The 19,149-nt window shown below is 42.5% G+C and overlaps 2 protein-coding genes across 2 annotated transcripts in view; both read right to left on the bottom strand.

Annotated features, from left to right (window-relative positions):
- Positions 1 to 7,243: 7,243 nt before the first annotated feature.
- LOC117965161 (uncharacterized) lies at positions 7,244 to 11,346 on the bottom strand. The gene is made up of 5 exons (XM_059007416.1): positions 10,992 to 11,346; positions 10,016 to 10,378; positions 9,378 to 9,494; positions 8,667 to 8,728; positions 7,244 to 7,836 (listed from the first exon to the last, which is right to left on the bottom strand). Exons 1-5 carry the CDS (start codon positions 11,344 to 11,346, stop codon positions 7,747 to 7,749), a joined length of 987 nt encoding a protein of 328 aa, XP_058863399.1. The 3' UTR covers positions 7,244 to 7,746.
- Positions 11,347 to 14,877: 3,531 nt separating this feature from the next.
- The window catches only part of LOC117970225 (uncharacterized), a 5,270-nt gene continuing 998 nt past the window's right edge, over positions 14,878 to 19,149 (bottom strand). The window contains exons 2-6 of the mRNA XM_059007575.1: positions 18,643 to 18,990; positions 17,076 to 17,396; positions 16,750 to 16,854; positions 16,196 to 16,266; positions 14,878 to 15,409 (exon numbers count right to left, since the gene is read on the bottom strand). Of these exons, the coding sequence (XP_058863558.1) occupies positions 15,383 to 15,409; positions 16,196 to 16,266; positions 16,750 to 16,854; positions 17,076 to 17,396; positions 18,643 to 18,990 (872 nt within the window). The 3' untranslated portion in view covers positions 14,878 to 15,382. The remainder of the gene's footprint in view (positions 15,410 to 16,195; positions 16,267 to 16,749; positions 16,855 to 17,075; positions 17,397 to 18,642; positions 18,991 to 19,149) is intronic.

Below are 19,149 nucleotides of genomic sequence, written 5' to 3'. Positions count from 1 at the left end.
TTCAAGCAATGTATAGCTAAGGTGACAGCCCCACCTTTGGGACACTAGTCCCAGTATCCCCAGAACCTTTCTTGGGACGCTCATTTCGTCCCGTTTTTCCCCAGAGCATCATCGCGCTGGTAACAGAGTATTGTATATTCATGCAGTGTGTTACTAGTACCATATCTAAGTTATTACAGTACAACATTTGATGTGACTAAAGAAGGTTGAATGACCAGTACTATTAAAAAGCGTCTGTACAGCGCTGTGCAAATCTGGAAAATTACTGAACAGTCAACTAATCACAGTGGCGGGTTTATCCACTGAGTGCTGCTGAAACGAACTGGCGGCTTGCTGCATGAAGAAGTTACACTACTGTAGGCTAACAATAACGGCTCATGCAGGTACCATTGTATTGTGTTGGAATTATTCTCCTCATCCATGATATTTGTATATCTGCATGCAAACGGCTTTTCTTCGTGTGTAACTATAGGCGATAATTGTGGAAATCAACGCTGTCATATCACATTACTTTACACGTAGTGCACTGAAGCTTGTAACACTTTGTGCATCAAAATAGCCCATCACAACAATAGCAGTTGCTGTAAAACACGACAAAAGTATTTTGAAATATATTTTCTATTGAAATAAGTCTATATTCACTTTCAGTTCACCACAGGTACTCTCTAAGAAACGTATGTTACTGAATAATACAAAATAATTTATTTTCACATTTGTGAAATTTTGTAAACATATTTGACAAGTTTCAGAACACAGGGACTGCTGGAGGGGCCGAGTGAGAATCAAACACAGGGACTGCTGGAGGGGGCGAGTGTGAATCAAACACAGGGACTGCTGGAGGGAGCGAGTGTGAATCAAACACAGGGACTGCTGGAGGGAGCGAGTGAGAATCAAACACAGGGACTGCTGGAGGGAGCGAGTGAGACTCAAACACAGGGACTGCTGGAGAGAGCGAGTGAGACTCAAACACAGGGACTGCTGGAGGGGGCGAGTGAGACTCAAACACAGGGACTGCTGGAGGGAGCGAGTGTGAATCAAACACAGGGACTGCTGGAGAGAGCGAGTGTGACTCAAACACAGGGACTGCTGGAGAGAGCGAGTGTGAATCAAACACATGGACTGTTGGAGGGGGCGAGTGAGAATCAAACACAGGGACTGCTGGAGGGAGCGAGTGTGAATGAAACACAGGGACTGCTGGAGAGAGCGAGTGTGACTCAAACACAGGGACTGCTGGAGGGAGTGAGTGAGACTCAAACACAGGGACTGCTGGAGAGAGCGAGTGTGAATCAAACACATGGACTGTTGGAGGGGGCGAGTGAGAATCAAACACAGGGACTGCTGGAGGGAGCGAGTGTGAATCAAACACAGGGACTGCTGGAGAGAGCGAGTGTGACTCAAACACAGGGACTGCTGGAGAGAGCGAGTGTGAATCAAACACATGGACTGTTGGAGGGGGCGAGTGAGAATCAAACACAGGGACTGCTGGAGGGGGCGAGTGAGAATCAAACACAGGGACTGCTGGAGAGAGCGAGTGTGAATCAAACACAGAGACTGCTGGAGAGAGCGAGTGAGACTCAAACACAGGGACTGCTGGAGGGAGCGAGTGAGAATCAAGCACAGGGATTGCTGGAGGGAGCGAGTGTGAATCAAACACATGGACTGCTGGAGGGAGCGAGTGAGACTCAAACACAGGGACTGCTGGAGGGAGCGAGTGAGAATCAAGCACAGGGATTGCTGGAGGGAGCGAGTGTGAATCAAACACAGGGACTGTTGGAGGGAGCGAGTGTGAATCAAACACAGGGACTGCTGGAGAGAGCGAGTGTGAATCAAACACATGGACTGTTGGAGGGGGCGAGTGAGAATCAAACACAGGGACTGCTGGAGAGAGCGAGTGAGACTCAAACACAGGGACTGCTGGAGGGAGCGAGTGAGAATCAAGCACAGGGATTGCTGGAGGAAGCGAGTGTGAATCAAACACATGGACTGCTGGAGGGAGCGAGTGAGACTCAAACACAGGGACTGCTGGAGGGAGCGAGTGTGAATCAAACACATGGACTGCTGGAGGGAGCGAGTGTGAATCAAACACAGGGACTGTTGGAGGGGGCGAGTGAGACTCAAACACAGGGACTGCTGGAGGGAGCGAGTGTGAATCAAACACATGGACTGCTGGAGGGAGCGAGTGTGAATCAAACACAGGGACTGCTGGAGGGGGCGAGTGTGAATCAAACACAGGGACTGCTGGAGGGGGCGAGTGAGAATCAAACACAGGGACTGTTGGAGGGGGCGAGTGAGAATCAAACACAGGGACTGCTGGAGGGAGCGAGTGTGAATCAAACACATGGACTGCTGGAGAGAGCGAGTGAGACTCAAACACAGGGACTGCTGGAGGGAGCGAGTGTGAATCAAACACAGGGACTGCTGGAGGGAGCGAGTGAGACTCAAACACAGGGACTGCTGGAGGGAGCGAGTGTGAATCAAACACAGGGACTGCTGGAGGGGGCGAGTGTGAATCAAACACAGGGACTGCTGGAGGGGGCGAGTGTGAATCAAACACAGGGACTGCTGGAGGGGGCGAGTGAGAATCAAACACAGGGACTGCTGGAGGGAGCGAGTGAGACTCAAACACAGGGACTGCTGGAGGGGGCGAGTGAGACTCAAACACATGGACTGCTGGAGAGGGCGAGTGTGAATCAAACACAGGGACTGCTGGAGGGAGCGAGTGTGAATCAAACACAGGGACTGCTGGAGGGGGCGAGTGAGACTCAAACACAGGGACTGCTGGAGAGGGCGAGTGTGAATCAAACACAGGGACTGCTGGAGAGAGCGAGTGAGACTCAAACACAGGGACTGCTGGAGGGAGCGAGTGTGAATCAAACACATGGACTGTTGGAGGGGGCGAGTGAGAATCAAACACAGGGACTGCTGGAGAGAGCGAGTGAGAGTCAAACACAGGGACTGCTGGAGGGAGCGAGTGAGAATCAAACACAGGGACTGCTGGAGGGAGAACAGCTCAAACTCTGTGCATTGAAAATCTTACCACAATAAACCCCCCAACGCTTTCCCCATGGGTATACGTACACATATATATTAAATACACATATACAGTATATATTGCACAGTACAGACAAACGGGCAGATGCTGGCCCTGATACGATAGCACATTGTCTGTCTGTCTGTCTGTCTGTCTGTCTGTCTGTCTGTCTGGTACATGGTAACTTGGCACTGTATTACCTGCGCAATCCCTTATGAGGTTTACCTACATACAATGCATTCACCATAGCTTACCCTGGTTTGCCTTGTTTATTTATATACTTTACCAGACCTCACTATTCTTTGCAATGCTTACCTTTGCTTTCACAGTGCTTTATTACACTTTGCTGTGTGTTTAGTATGGGAAACGTTTCTATGGGTTTGCATGGCATTTTTGTAGTTTTCCTCCATGCGTTTCCATGGTTATACTATGAATGTACCATAGTTTACCCTGGCTGGGGGCTTCATTAATGATCTTCAATGGCATTGCAGACAGACAGGCAGACAGGCAGACAGACAGTGGCTCTACAAAGATAATGCAGTGGTCATCTATTACACTAATGGGTAATGGTAGTCTGTGCTGTGCAGAATATTTCACCCCTGAACCCTGTCTCTTCAATGGCAATACAGACAGACAGACAGACAGTGGCACTGCAATGGCAATGCAGACAGACAGACAGATGGGGGCACTGCAATGGCAATGCTGACCGACAGACAGACGGGGTCACTGCAATGGTAATGCAGACAGACAGACAGACAGTGGCACTAGAATGTCAATGCAGACAGACAGACAGACAGTGGCACTGCAATGTCAATCCAGTGGTCCTGTATTGCACTCAGGGGTAATGGTAGTCTGTGCTGTGCAGTGTGTTTCACTGCTGACCCCTCTCTCCCCTCTTTGCTGGAGCAGAAAGGCGTGGGCCTCCGTTTCGTGGACGAGCTCCTGCACATGCTGGACACCAATCAGGACGGGGAGGTGGACCTGAAGGACTTTGGGGGCTTGATTGGGATCATGGCAATGGGGTACAGCGGCAAGGGGAAAGGGGGGTGCACACACTCTCACTGAGACCCCCAGAAAGAGGGGTGCAAACCGGGGGGGGGGGGGGGGGGGGGATTGAGGCGATGGGGCACAGTGGGATAGAGAAAGAGGGGTGCATCCTAATACCCAGTACAACTGAGAATCACACACCGCTGGACCTGCTCTGCACAGACTGGAGATTTTGACTGGAGGTCATCTGGTGATCTGCCAGCACCTCAGCACAGATGAAGCAACACTGCGTCGCGCAGCAGGGGTGAGATACGAAGGGGACACTGAAAGCACACAGCTGTTGCGCAGCACCTCCTGGCTGCAAAAGTTACTCGATTGTTTTTAATTGAGAATTTTGCAGGCACTTTAAACTTCCTGTTAAAATTCTGCATTGTTTCCCCCTCAAGGTTTTGCTTTTCGATGTGTCAAGATGTGTGAAAAATAAAGACTTTGTTGGTGACGTCTGCGCTGTGAATTATGCCTGGTCTGTTCAACAGCTGTTTTTTTTTATTTATTTATTGGCATTTTTTAATGTACCGCTGCACCCTCTGGTGGTGGCGTATTGAAAGTACAAGTAGTTTGAGCGATTCCAATATTACAGTTTTTCTCGATTGCTAAGACACTTTTAATGAAACTGGAGTCCACTTGATCTCCATCATAACCTAATGAGCACAACAGTATTCTTTTTTGCAAAACAGTAAGCCATTTCTCATTGCTTTCACACACAATGCAAATGCTAAACACATTTTTGCAAAACAGTAAACACAACTCTCTACAAAAGACGCAGAACTCAGCTGAGTAAATCATGTCAAACAAAATTAAAACATTTGGTCACAGCTGAATGGACCAAGTAAGAGGCCAAGGGTGAGGGCAAGGACAAAGGAGAGGGAGAGGTAGAGGTAGAGGTAGAGGGGCCCATAGAGGAAGAGGGGTTCAGATGCGTGGTGGTGGAGTAGCTCAAAGGGGAATACAAAGAGCTAATGTTTCAGATGAAATTCGTGCCACAATTATTGACCATATTGTCAATCATGGCCTTTCCATGAGAGAGGCTGGGCAGCGGATCCAGCCCAATCTCAGTAGATCAACTGTGGCATCAATAGTAAGAATATTCAAGAATGAGAACAGGTAAGTTACAATGCTATACCACACTGTATTTCAGTATTACTGTACTGTATACAGTACAATATATGTGTAAAACAGTTGTTCTGTCAATGCCCTTCATGTGACCATCAAAATATCATGGTTTGTACATATTTACTGTATTTATAGAATTCAAAGACAACCACACGCTAGTGGCAGAGGTAAAGTCTTCACTGCGGCACAGGAAGCTGCCATAGCGGATATGGTTGTTGCCAACAATTCCATAAGATTGCGAGAGATCCAGACAGCAGTCATTCAAGACCACAACATGTTCAGAAATGTCAACAGTGTGAGTTTGGCCACTATTGATCAGGTCCTTAAAAGACACAAAGTGGAAATGAAACAACTTTACAAAGTCCCATTCCAAAGAAACAGTGACAGCGTGAAGGAGACTAGACTCCAGTATGTACAGGTAAGGGTTTGTCACTGTAATGCCTTTTCTTACAGTAAAACATTGCATTGCATGCAGCTGGAATATTTTACAATGTATTTACTTTATGTATACATAAATACTGTGTTTCTATTGTATTTTTATCTTAGAGAATAATGGAGCCTGAAGCAAACGCAACACCCCATACATTCATTTATGTGGATGAAGCCGGCTTCAACCTTTCAAAAGTAAGGAGACGGGGGAGGAATCTCATTGGTAAGAGGGCCACTGTAAATGTGCCAGGGCAAAGGGGTGCAAACATCACCATGTGTGCCGCTAGCTCCAGCAATGGTGTTCTTTGCCACATCCCTACAATTGGCCCATACAATACAGAACGTCTCCTCACATTTCTTGATGCATGCACCAGAGTGTGGTACCACCAGAAGAGAGAGGGCTGGTGAGGCCTGACATGTCCCGCTTCGTCATCATATGGGACAATGTTGCTTTCAACCACTCCCGTCTGGTTACTGAATGGTTTTCAGCCCACCCACGAATGATGATGCAATTTCTCCCTCTGTACTCTCAATCCAATCGAGAAATTCTTCTCTGCGTGGAGGTGTAAAGTTTATGATTAGCATCCACATGACCAGATGTCCCTCCTAGACGCAATGAATGCCGGTTGTCTGGCAACCACTGCAGAGGACTGCCATGCATGGATGTGCCATGCAAGGAGATTTTTTCTCGCTGCATTGCGAGGGAAAACATCCGGTGTGATGTTGATGAAAACATGTAGCCTGATCGACATGAACGAATGGACTGAATGTGTATTTGTGTTGCCTTTTTTGACATTGCTTTGTTTTTGCAGTGATTGTAAGCTTGGTGTATTTTATTTGTATTCTCTGTATATACAGCATCATTGAATTTGTAAAGGACAAAATGGAAAAAGGTAAAATAAAGCCTTTTGTTTCTGGATATTCATTATCTTGAGTGACATTCTTTCTGCATTGGTCATCTTTGGTAAAATCATTTTAGGAAAAAAGAATACAGCCCATGATAATACAGCTGTGATAATATGTTTACTTGCCTTTTATGGTGCATACTATAATTATAGTATCAACAAATGGCACAGACACATAAAAGAGGGTTAACCATGTCAGGGTATATTGATAGTCGTAGTTAGTATTTATAGGGCCATTGTGTAACGATTGATTGAAATAACTATTCATTAGATAACAAGTTGTATGTTTTGATGGAGGTAGTTGATTTTGTGTCATGTATTTAATGTTTTGAGAGTCTTAGTGCATTTTGCAAATTAAATGTGTCATTTTGGCCAACGTGTTTCAGTTTGGGGATGCGTGTTAATTGTTTTGAAAAAGTGAATTCTGTTTGGACAAATGTGCTCAAGCAATCGAGAAAAACTGTAACAGTACCTTGCAGTGAAATAGACCACAGCATTACCAGCAGCTACACAAAGGATTGGGAAAAACAGACACACCGACACACCGACAGACAGGCTGACTGTTACACAGTGTGAGGGTGTGCCGAGTGGCTGATCTTAAACAGGGAAGACGTACAACCAAAAGTTAAAAACTATACGAACATAATTTTGCTATTTTATTTAACATCATGTAATCAAAGAAACTATTAAATTATATCGCAAAAAAAAGTCTACCGGAAGAAAGCCATAATAGTAGTACAGTATTTCATGTTAGATTTTGAAATGTCACAGTTTTGTCAGTTTATATGGGGGAAAAAAAACAAAGTGATGTGTAATTAAATATGATTCATTATTCAGCCGGTTTCATTCGACTTTATGAAGCAAAATTGGTTAATTCTACAGGGTGTTGCAAAATGTTTGGCCAGCGCTGTAGCGGTGAAGTGAAATTGGAAAACGATTCAAAACTTGGAGGTGAGGAATCAGGTCTGAGGACAGCTGACCATCAGACTTCCCCTGATAATGATCATTTTAAACAGATATTAATCGATTGAACTTTACATCCATCACAAATCACAAGCAAGCAAGAAAAAAATAATAAAAAAAATAAACTACTGTTGAAAAATTATATCAAGGCGCTGTTGGGGGTGTATCAAAACTAGAATCAAACATTCTACTCCAAAGGATTCGTTATTATTATTATTATTATTATTATTATTATTATTATTATTATTATTATTATTATTATATGCGTCTCTTCTTTGTGATGTTCTTCTTCTGGGATTCAAACTCCAAGCTCGTGTAGGTGACCAGACTGTCCTCTTCATCTCTCCTCTGCAAGAGATCAACAGGGTTTATTAAATAATATATCATCAATAATAATACAGTACATACCAATAGCAGAACCTCTCAGCCAATAACTTTCAATTGAGATTCCAAATCCTGTCACACGAGAACAGGACCCCATTGATGCACGGCGCAGCCGGCCACGGATTGGCTTCATCATGAACCCTTTCAGCTATTTTCTAGATTTCCTGCACGAAAGGGGTTCAAATCCAGGACGGCCCTTCTAAAAGCCCACCGCTCTTATCACAGGACAGCTCTTATCAGAATACGCAGTGAAGGGTCTTTTCTGACTTGGTTTAGGTCTACATGCTCATATATGGTATTGTATTTACCATTCGTGGGCATGTAAACCCTTCTTCCAGCGCATAAATCACGCGTAAACCAAGTCAGAATAGAGCCCTGAATGCACTAGTATGAAAAACCTCAACTCTGTCTCAGATTGTATTGATCCCCCTGGGGCACTCGACGTCTTGCGCTGAAGGGATCGCTTAACTATAGACGCGAGACACTGAATCCCATTGACTTGCATACAATACAATACAATACAATACAATTTACATTTCTATAGGATCAGAAAGCGCTTCACGCACGCACGCGCACACACATAGACGAATGCACGCACGCACAAACACACACAACCAATTAAACCATTGAATGAAAAATGATTTGACACAAAATGCTATAAAATTGAAATTTAAAAAGTGACAAAAAAGTGGTTTTAATTATAAAATTAGAAAACAACTGAGATAAAAAGCGAGTTTGTAAAAACAGAACAATTAAAAAAAGTCTAATGCATGAACTGAATATGTCAACTTTACCTTTGTATCTCCGCTGCCGGGGGTCCTTTTGTAAATTACATGTGTGGAGTCTTCAGTGGACGCTGGGAATGCAAAGTTGAGACGTCACTGACAGAGTATCAGAACGAGGCTGAGTGTCGATAGATGAATACCAACAGCTTCTCTCCGGGCCGCGGTAATAAGCGGCAGAGAAGCGGCTGGTAACAGCCCCGCGGGTAACCTGCTTCTTAACGTCTTTCTTATAATACAGACACTGTGTAACCTTGCTTAAGAACTGCACAGAAATGAAGCACGTGCACTCTGCAGTAATACCACCTGCTGGCTCGCGGTGTAGAATGAGAGACCCGACCCCTCCCCTTAATCACAGACCACTGGGGTCCTAATATCTATATATACACATATGTAATGTGTGTGTATGCAACAAAACTACATGAATACAGTGGAAACAAAATACATTTGAACAACAACCGAATATGTTTTTGTATTAATACTGATATAATATTAATAGCATAATATAAATAACAATAACAATAACAATATTTATCACCATCGTCATAGTTACAATAACAATAATAAAAATCATTTTGAAAGTGTTTTTTATCAGTAATGAAATCGTATCTATAGAGATATACAATGCGGTGCACTGACTCGCTAGCCCGCTGCAGAACCATCACTGGCTGTAGCGCTATAAACTCGCACCAGCGCACAGGGAGGGAGCGGACGGGACGGTACCTGTTTTGAAGCGGCGGCGGGTCCACAGCGCGCAGCCGCAGAGAGCCGCGGAGAGAGCGAGGAGGGAGACCCCGGAGAACACGGCGTACTGAACCAGGCACCGCTCTGCAACCAGACCTGGGTTCAATTACAATTACAGCAGAATTGTTTACTGACATTTCAATTACAATTGAGTACAATTCCAGTTACAATTACGCTGCAGTAATTACAATTAGAATGACAGTTACACTAAAAAATAACATAAACAACTCCCCACATTAACATGTTTACTCTGCTTATCCTAAATAACCCAAGCAACGATAATAATCACATGTAAAAATACACAAACATAAAACTTGTATGTGTTTCTCAAGCCTATTCCAGTGTATTTTTTTTTTATAAATACAACTTTTACAAAATAAGAGTTTTGGTGGTCCAGTGGTTAGAGAAAGGGGCTTGGTACCAGGAAGTTCAAATGCCAGCTCAGCCACTGACTCACTGAGCAAGTCACTGAACCTCCTTGTGCTCCGTCCTTCGGATGAGACGTACAACAAACGAGGTCCTATTGGAATCGACTCTGCGGCAGCAGTTGCTTTGGATAAAAGCGTCTGCTAAATGACTCATTAATGATAAAGAGGCGAAAGGGAGAGATTACTGACCCGCCCCGTGAATCCCAGCGTATGAAACATTCCCGCTGTGGATAGAAGTGTTCCTGTCCAACTGCGCTTCGCATGCGCACTCAGCCCCGCTTCTCCACGTCTCCATCTGGATTGTCAGGCGGCTTGTAGCGGGGTAGCTTTCTCCGTCTCCCTGTCCCTCTCCGCCCTCCTTCACTTTGATCCCGGAGCTCGGCGTTCCCTCCGCCACGAGGTTACCGGAAATGAACCACCGGACCCGGACCGAGGGCGAGGAGAGCCCCCGGATTCGACACACTAATGTCAGGGTCGCCTTGGAATCGAGCGCGCTGCCGGAGACAGCCAGGGGGGCCAGGATAGACACTGACTGATTCACAGAGGAATCATCTGAAACTTAATAATAATAATAATAACAACAACAACAACAACAACAACAACAACAACAATAATAATAATAAACAACTGTATTTAATTGCATTGAATATATAGGGCAATCAGGGTATCTACGTTTAATAATAACTTATATATTTTAATAAAACTTTTGGCAACACTACATGCAGCGTCTCTAATTACTTTGTATTTACATAGAAGTTACTTAGTAAATACAGGTATGAAGCATCATTAGAATGCTATTATGCTTAGTTACAATGTACTTAATGTGTAAATCTCTGTGAACGATATAACCCTATCCCTAACACTAACCCTTTTCTGATACAGTTGTGTACTTACATACATCTTGCAAAAAGCTTTGCACGTTAAGTTAATTCATATTAACATTGTAATTATGTGTAAGTGCGCCTGTATTTGCAAAGTATCTTCTATGCAAACACAGAGTAATCAGAGACACTTCATATAAAGTGTTACCGAACGTTTCTCCAAAAGCATGAATTGATTATCGTACATATTTAATTATTATTATTATTATTATTATTATTATTATTATTATTATTATTATTATTATTATTATTATTATTAAGTTAGTACTGCAGTATAAACTCACCTCCAGACACGATCACAACGGACTCGTTTGAGAATCTCAGAGAGCTGCCACTCTCTTCAGCGCAGTAATATCGCCCGCTATCGTTTCTCTGTGTGTCCCCGATTGTTAGCGTGACGGCTCCATTGCTCTCTACGGTGCGGGTGATTCTGCATTGGGAGCCCGGATCTCCGCATTCACCAGGGAACAGCTCGATCAGTCCCCCGCTCGCGTTGTCTCTGAACCCGCGGACATCATCGGTGCTTTCGAGTTTCCAATTGAAGACACAGGGGACGGTAACGAGCTGTCCGACCCGAGCGAAATAATAAGCGGGATTTGCACTGAGAAAAAGAAAAACTGCAAAAAAATGATAATACATGGAGAGTTTATAATAAAACAGGGCAAATGTTGAGGATGCATCTCGTTTAAAAATGTGGATTGCGTCATGCGATTTAAAGAAGAATTCTACCAGCAATTGTAAAGTTTTTAACTTTGAGAAACAGATAACGCACTTTACATGAAGCGTCTCTGATTGCTGTGTATTTATATACTTAGAAGCTACATGCGTAGCCTTACTTACACATAGTTACTGTGTTATTATGCACACTTACAATGTCCTTCATGTGGTAGATTTTTTGCACGATATACGCAAGCACACAATTGTATCAGAAAAGGGTTAGTGTTAGTGTTAGGGATAGGGTTAGTGATAGGGTTAGGGTTAGTGATAGGGTTAGGGATAGTGTTAGGGATAGGGTTAGTGATAGGGTTAGGGTTAGTGATAGGGTTAGGGATAGTGTTAGGGATAGTGTTATATCGAGCACAGACATTACAGTACATGGTAACTCTGCACAACGCCATTGTAATGACGTGTGTTGGAAAACATGGAACAAGTATTGAATAGCAGTTTGCTACGCATGAGGAATGACGGCTGTATTCATGTTATTTTTCTGAAAAGTGATTTAACATTGGATAGAAAAAACTGTTAGTTCCAAAAATGCAAGCACTGCTGTGATAGATGAAGGCTGCAATATGGTAGAGAAGTTAAGATTATTTTGTGTCAAAGCAAATGGCTGGCCAGCAGCACACGGCTGTACAAACAAGTCCTTTGATCTCCAGCCCTGACATGAAAGAAGTTTGCTCTTCGGGGAATCCACTGGGTTATAAAACTAGTTAACAGGTTTTTGCTTAGAAAATACAGCTGGTTTATGACGGGGTCATAAAGCTAGTTTTCAAGGGGGACCGAAGAGCCAAAAAGAGATAATGAAACTGGGATCAAAGTGTCTTAGGCAAATCGGAGAGATAGGAACAAGGAAGATGACAAAAACCAGATGTATGGACCTTTGTGACACCAGGGTCTGAAGAAAGCACTGAGTTCAGAGATCTTCACACTAGATCACACACACACACACACACACACACACACACACACACACACACACACACATAATGATAATGAGTTGTACCTTTTCTATTGGTTAAGTGTCAGAGAAAGAGGAGGAGAGAGACAGACACCTATGCAGAAGGGTATTTAATGTCATGCAACAATTGTAAGAACGAGTATTCTGTGTCCTGTACCTGGGACCAGGCTCCCTGCATATTTCAATAAACCTAACAACTGACTGAAGAAAAAGGACTCTGTGCAGTTTCTTGAATCTACCTACTCATCATCCTTTTTTTTAAGTTACATCAACGTGTAAGCCCACATGTTTGTGACCGTGTTACCGAAAAACAATATTTAGAACCAAATCGTTATAGAATGAACAAATACCTTTTAATAAGGGTTTGGCAATGAATCAAAATCTATTATTATTATTATTATTATTATTATTATTATTATTATTATTATTATTATTATTATTATTATTATTATTATTATTATATTTTACAGTTACGGTTTGAAAACAACAGTGGAGGTAATGATAATAATAATAATAATAATAATAATAATAATAATAATAATAATAATAATAATATATCATGAAATATTTAACAGGTAAAATATACTATCACTGGCAACAGTAAATTGCTTTCTACATATCAACAACAACATTATTATTATTATTATTATTATTATTAATAATAATAATAATAATAATAATAATAATAATAATAATGAAAAGCGACTTGCCTTCAGAATAGAATGTTGCCACAGTTAGAATGCGGATCATTCTATTACGCACTAAGCGCTCCATTGAGACAAGGCGCTCGTTTGCAATCCGCCTCACAGGGCTCTGCAGACACGGAAAGAAGCGCGGTGCTGTGTGGATCAGACAGGCGTGGCGGTCGAGTCTGGTTCTGAGGGGAAGGGGACCTTACTGTGCAAGAGAAGAGAGGCTGTCTGTTATTTCCTGTCTCAAAACACTCAAAACAATACTTATATATATTTATATATAACAAAAGATTTAAAAAAAATGCATGGGTGGTTTTTGCACCTTATTGATCGATTTGTCCATCTGAAACGACCACGCGTTGGTGCTTATCTTCAATGGAAAATAATAAACTACAAGCACTGAAACCCAAATTAACGGCTATTGTGCGCGTCGATACCGTTACACACACCCCTTTCCGGACCGGACACCTCGAATCTTGTGTGAATCTTTACGCGTAAAGCTGCACAAATTATACTGAAATATATGATTTTAAAGATACCATAAGCGTTTTCAAAACAGCTTGAATATAATATAATATGAACTATATTATATATTAACTATATTAGTATTAACTATTAACTGAATTACTCCCTTAGTAAAATAAAAATAATGCCTTTATTAGCAAATTCTGCAATGCGCAATTTCTTTCGCCAAAAAAAGCCTGCTGTTCCTTTTATTATTGTCCCTCAAAATAAGCTCGTGTTTTGTTTTTCTATTCATATGCTCTAAAATAAACACGTTGTGGTCATTTCATGAATTCATAAAAGCGCGCAAACAAACCAACATAAGACAAATAAAATACATACACGCACCCTGCTCTAGTGTTTCCATGTGGGCACGCGTGTATTTTTAACTCGTGGTTCTGTTGCGGTCAGCAGGTGTATTCAGTTATTCTGTCCGCGCATGTGCATCTAGATAGAGGCTGTGGAGCGGTTTAATGCACTCTGCTTTCACATGGCTATTCAGACTGACTCGTGGTCTCAGCAAAAACCCACAACGAGCTCTCTCAGCGCGAGGTGATTTTCCACTGTACTGCAATCGGCACGGCAGAAGGGTATTTCTGCACGAAGGCGGCTCCTTTCTTTCATCAGATATGAACATGGCACGTCAGCATATGCATGCTTCATATCTCGAGCGAGCGTGCATGCAGGGTTAGAATCGGTGCGTTTTTGCATGGGGGGGGGGGGGGGGGGGGGGAGTTTGCTCGCTGCTTTAAGTTAATAGTTTAATCAACAGTCATTGTTTCAGGACGAATTCTGCTAGATATGCAACTTGAGTTTCCCATGAAATTGCAAGAACGGTTTGTCTTTTCTTTTGGAAAAAAAGGTAGGCTTTCAAAATCAGGGCTTCGTGTTCAGAGCAAACACAAAATACAAACCTTCCCAAAAGCGCTGGAGCGAGGGGCGGCCAAAGCGGACCCGTTCACTCCGGGTCTGTCTTCCAAACCCTGTTCAAAATCGTTTAATTATCGAATCCAGGTCCATCCAGGTGCCTAGAGCAATTCATTCTCTCATGTTACCTAACATTTTCCTGTACTTGTATTAATGGGAGCGCTATCTTCAAACAACAACATCACCTTTTAATATGGATTCTCACAACACACCGAAGAAGACTGCATCTGTTCAAATCCTTTTTCACATTTTTATTATATTTCTTTAAATGTACAATTATTCAAATACAGTGACTATTAATATTACAGCAAGGCAAAATAATAAATACACAAGAGACATTCTTGGAATATAAAGAAACAGATTCCTGGTAGGCGTACAACATGACGGGCTGGAATTTGATTTCGGCTGTTTTTTTTTGGTTGTTTTCCTTAAAAGGGTAACACGTTACATGGAGTCTGTAATTACTGTGTATTTGGTAAATGCATGCGGGCTGACACATCATTAAAATCATAGTTACAGTGTGCGTGGTGTAGATGTTTTTTTTTGCGCGATATATGCAAGTACATTGTAATTGTGCACAAAGATTTCCACATTAAGTACATTGTAACAATGATTAATAACATGGACATGACAAAGACATTGCAATTACCGTTACGCGTGTATTTATACAGTGAATTGGTCTTGGAATTGAAAAACAGGTATTGACCCTGACCTTGGTTCTAAAGCATACAGCACAGTCCTCTCTCTCTCTCTCTCTCTCTCTCTCTCTCTCTCTCTCTCTCTCTCTCTCTCTCTCTCTCTCTCTCTCTCTCTCCACATGAAAAACATATCCACGGCTGCATTGAAAGATGAGCGCGCTGCTTTGTGGATCACGTCACAGATTGAGCGATGCGTATTCCGTCTGAGAAGAAAGAGAAAGGGTTCAGGAGATCAGCACTGATCACATTCTTAACAATCTACAGGGGAATGTTATTATTAATATGAATTTGGCAGACGGCTTTATCCAGGGCGACTTACAGACGTGTTACAGAGCAGTACACGGTTACAATGCAAGCCTCATATTTAAATGCAGTGTAATTCACAGTAAGTAACACTACTAGGATTACAATAAGTAATCTACAATGATCTACAATGGCATATTAATAGTGCAATAGTGCATTGGTTACATATTACTGTACACATGCCATGTCTTAATTAGACACAAGTGTGTGCTACATATTGCATGTGTTTTTTTATTTCTTATCTTCTGTATTGTCTATGATTAGTGAACTGGTTGAGAATCCCTATCCGCATTAATAATCTAACTACCCACAGAACTCAATGTAAGCGCCGCGTCCCTGTATCATTGTAAGAGATTGCTGTGTGGTCATTTTGAAGCAGCCTCGTGTGATTGCATATCATGATGTGAAGTGAATACAAGAACACACGCATTGCTCTTACTCCGGCTTCCTAACTGGACGCTTTGTAAACCAGCTGCTTGAAGTTCCTGTGGGGTTTCCAGCGAATGCAATTTGAAATAAATACATGGAAACATCAGTCTCTCTTTTCTACTTTCATCTGAAGAAGAGATCTTTGAGGTCTTGAAAGCCTGTGATTAATTATTGTTTAGTTAGTCAAATGAAAGGTATCGCCTCTCCTTCTCTTTGTCTATCAATAAATAAATAAAACCCTGAATCAGATTGATTACCGAGTAATCCTGGACTGTTCTGTGTCGGGCGCGGCGCTGGGGACGGCAGGGCGCGTCGCTGGACTTGTGATCTGTAGATTGTAAAAAAAAAACACATGTTATTAAAGTAAGAGTTTATAGTTCAGTAAAAATGCAATCAAATAAATATAGCTGACATTTTATATATTATTATTATTATTATTTAGTAGATGTTTTTATCCAAAGCGACTTAGAGACTAGGGGGTGAACTAGCCTCATCAACAACTGCTGCTGAGACACTTCAAAAAGGACCTCGTTTGTTTTACGTCTCATCCGAAGGATCACAAGGAGGTTCAGTGACTTGCTCAGGGTCACACACAGTGAGTCAGGGGCTGAGCTGGGATTTGAACCAGGAACTTCTGAGGTAACAAGCTCCTTTCTTTAAACACTGGACCACCAAACCTCCTTATTATAGTAATACTTCATAGTTCAGTAAAAATGCAATAAACAGGGTCTAGTGTATATGATATGAATGATAAGCGGATATTTCAAATGCAGAAACATCAGTGATCACAAAGAGAATATCCAGCAGTTACCGGTTTTAGTTTTATGAAGTCTTCTGTAAACACACGCCACACACACCACGACCAGAATTAGCAGGAGAACTGGGGGCAGTCCGTAAAACAACACAGGAACGCAATCTGTAACCAAACATGCACCACAGATATTATTATTATTATTATTATTATTATTATTATTATTATTATTATTATTATTATTATTATTATTATTATTATTATCACACTATGTTTTGTGTTTTTAAGTGTGTGTTCTTTAACAGAATATGCAAAAGCAGCTTTTTTACATTGTAACTTTTTTCTGCTCAAATTTCAAATAATGACCCTTCAGCTGCGTAATTCACCTTGCCTTCGGAGTGACGCGGAGACGTTTTCTGTGACGTTGGTGATGTTGTTGTAAACCTCGCACTTTACAGCGCCGCTGTTCCATTGATCCGCGCTGATTGTGACGTAGCTGCGCACGCTATAGGACCCGTCGGGTTCGATCTCTCCCTCCTCTGCGCTGCCCGGCGCGGCTGCCTCGGCGCCGATAGTCCAGAGGACTCGGTGCCGCCCCGGAGACGTGTCTCTCACCAAACACAGCACCGGAACCGGCTCTGTCCAGTCCGTATCGCCTTCAAACAGACCCGGAGAGTATAACTCCACACTCGGGACAGTCAGGGGGTCTTTGAGTAAACAAATATATTGTAAGTTTAGTAACCATGAAAAACAAAGTGAAGTAGCTGACGTCAGTGATCAAATGTTATCGTTACTCTTCACACCGCTCACTTTCTGCTGTTCACTCTCATAACGTGATACAAATCAATTATCCAAAAGTGATAGAAAACATAAAGCGTGGACTAGTCAAATCAATAAAATAATTTTATCAAAATAATAACATAGAAGTGTAAAATAAATGTGAACAGGGCATTCTTGATTGTTTACATGCGTTCACTGTGCTTTATTACACTTTGCTATGCTTTAACTATGGTACTTTTATAAGAGAATAATGACATAAGAAGAGTTCCAAACGAGAGGAGGCCATTCGGCCCATCTTGCTCGTCTGGTTGTTAGTTGCTTATTGATCCCAGAATCTCATCAAGCAGCTTCTTCTTCTTCTTATTATTTATTTCTTAGCAATTATAGACCATTGTTACAAGATATCACATTATTTTTACATACAATTACATTATTTTTTACATACCATTACCCATTTATACAGTTGGGTTTATACTGGAGCAAGCTAGGTAAAGTAACTTGCTCAAGGGTACAGCAGCACTGTCCCCCTCCTGGGGTTGAACCCACGACCCTTCTTGAAGGATCCCAGGGTGTCAGCTTCAACAATATTACCGGGGAGTTGGTTTCAGACCCTCACAATTCTCTCTGTAAAAAGTACCTCCTATTTTCTGTTCTGAATGCCCCTTTATCTAATCTCCATTTGTGACCCTGGTCCTTGTTTCTTTTTTCAGGTCGAAAAAGTCCCCTGGGTCGACATTGTCAATACCTTTTAGAATTTTGAATGCTTGAATGCATTTTGCGTGCAGTTTCCGACACGCTATTGCTTAATCAACATAGAGACATCTATTCGGTCTACATTTTCAGACACAATGCCTTTCCAAAGCTGAGGCTTGGAACTTGGTTTCAGGAGACTGTAGGTTTCAGGTCACTGCGCCGCACACCAGGCAGGGAGACTTGGGATTTGATACAGCAAACCTCAAACCAGGTCTCCCGGTCTCCTGGAACCAGGTTTCAAATCACATGGTCCTGAAAATGTGGCTTCGTGTTTCTCCCGCTTCACATCAACAAGTTACGCCATTACCCAGCCAGCGAAACCCAATTCGCCTTACTTCAACAAACAGAACCAAAATACATTTTAAAACAGCTCGAAACAGATTCCTCCTTCCAGAACCGAGTTACTGTAACGGTACTTACCTGATACAACGAGTTTGGAGCTGGACCCGGGTATGAACAGGAGAGCTGCTCTTGCTATACAGAAATACACGGCCGAGTCGTTTCTGCGGAGGCCCGCAATGGTTAAATTATATTGTCCGTTCTTGTTGTCGAGTGTTCCGGAATAGCGACCCTCTTTTAAGTAGAGAGTGTTCAGGTATGTGACGATCCGGATTCGCCCGTCCGGCTCCTGCCGGTACCAGGTAACCTCGGCAAATGAATAAGTGCTTACTTTACTTGGGTCTACTCTGCATTTCAGCGTGATATTCCCGCCCGGTTCCGCGGTGCGTAACGGCGTGACCGCGTCATCTAATGGTTCCGTCAGCCCATCTGAAAAACAACAAAACATAAAAAAACACAATACAGTCAGTGAATATGGAAGCATCGCAAAGGCGTGATTTAGAAGCGCAGAGACTATTTTTCATGGGATCTGCTCGGACTGTCGTGTTGAACCAGCCAAACCCGTTCCAGTAAAGGAGAAGGGGGACG

The sequence above is a fragment of the Acipenser ruthenus genome, chromosome 35 (assembly GCF_902713425.1).
Source record: "Acipenser ruthenus chromosome 35, fAciRut3.2 maternal haplotype, whole genome shotgun sequence".
Classification (NCBI taxonomy): Eukaryota; Metazoa; Chordata; class Actinopteri; order Acipenseriformes; family Acipenseridae; genus Acipenser; species Acipenser ruthenus.
This window is presented reverse-complemented; position numbering and strand designations above follow the sequence as displayed.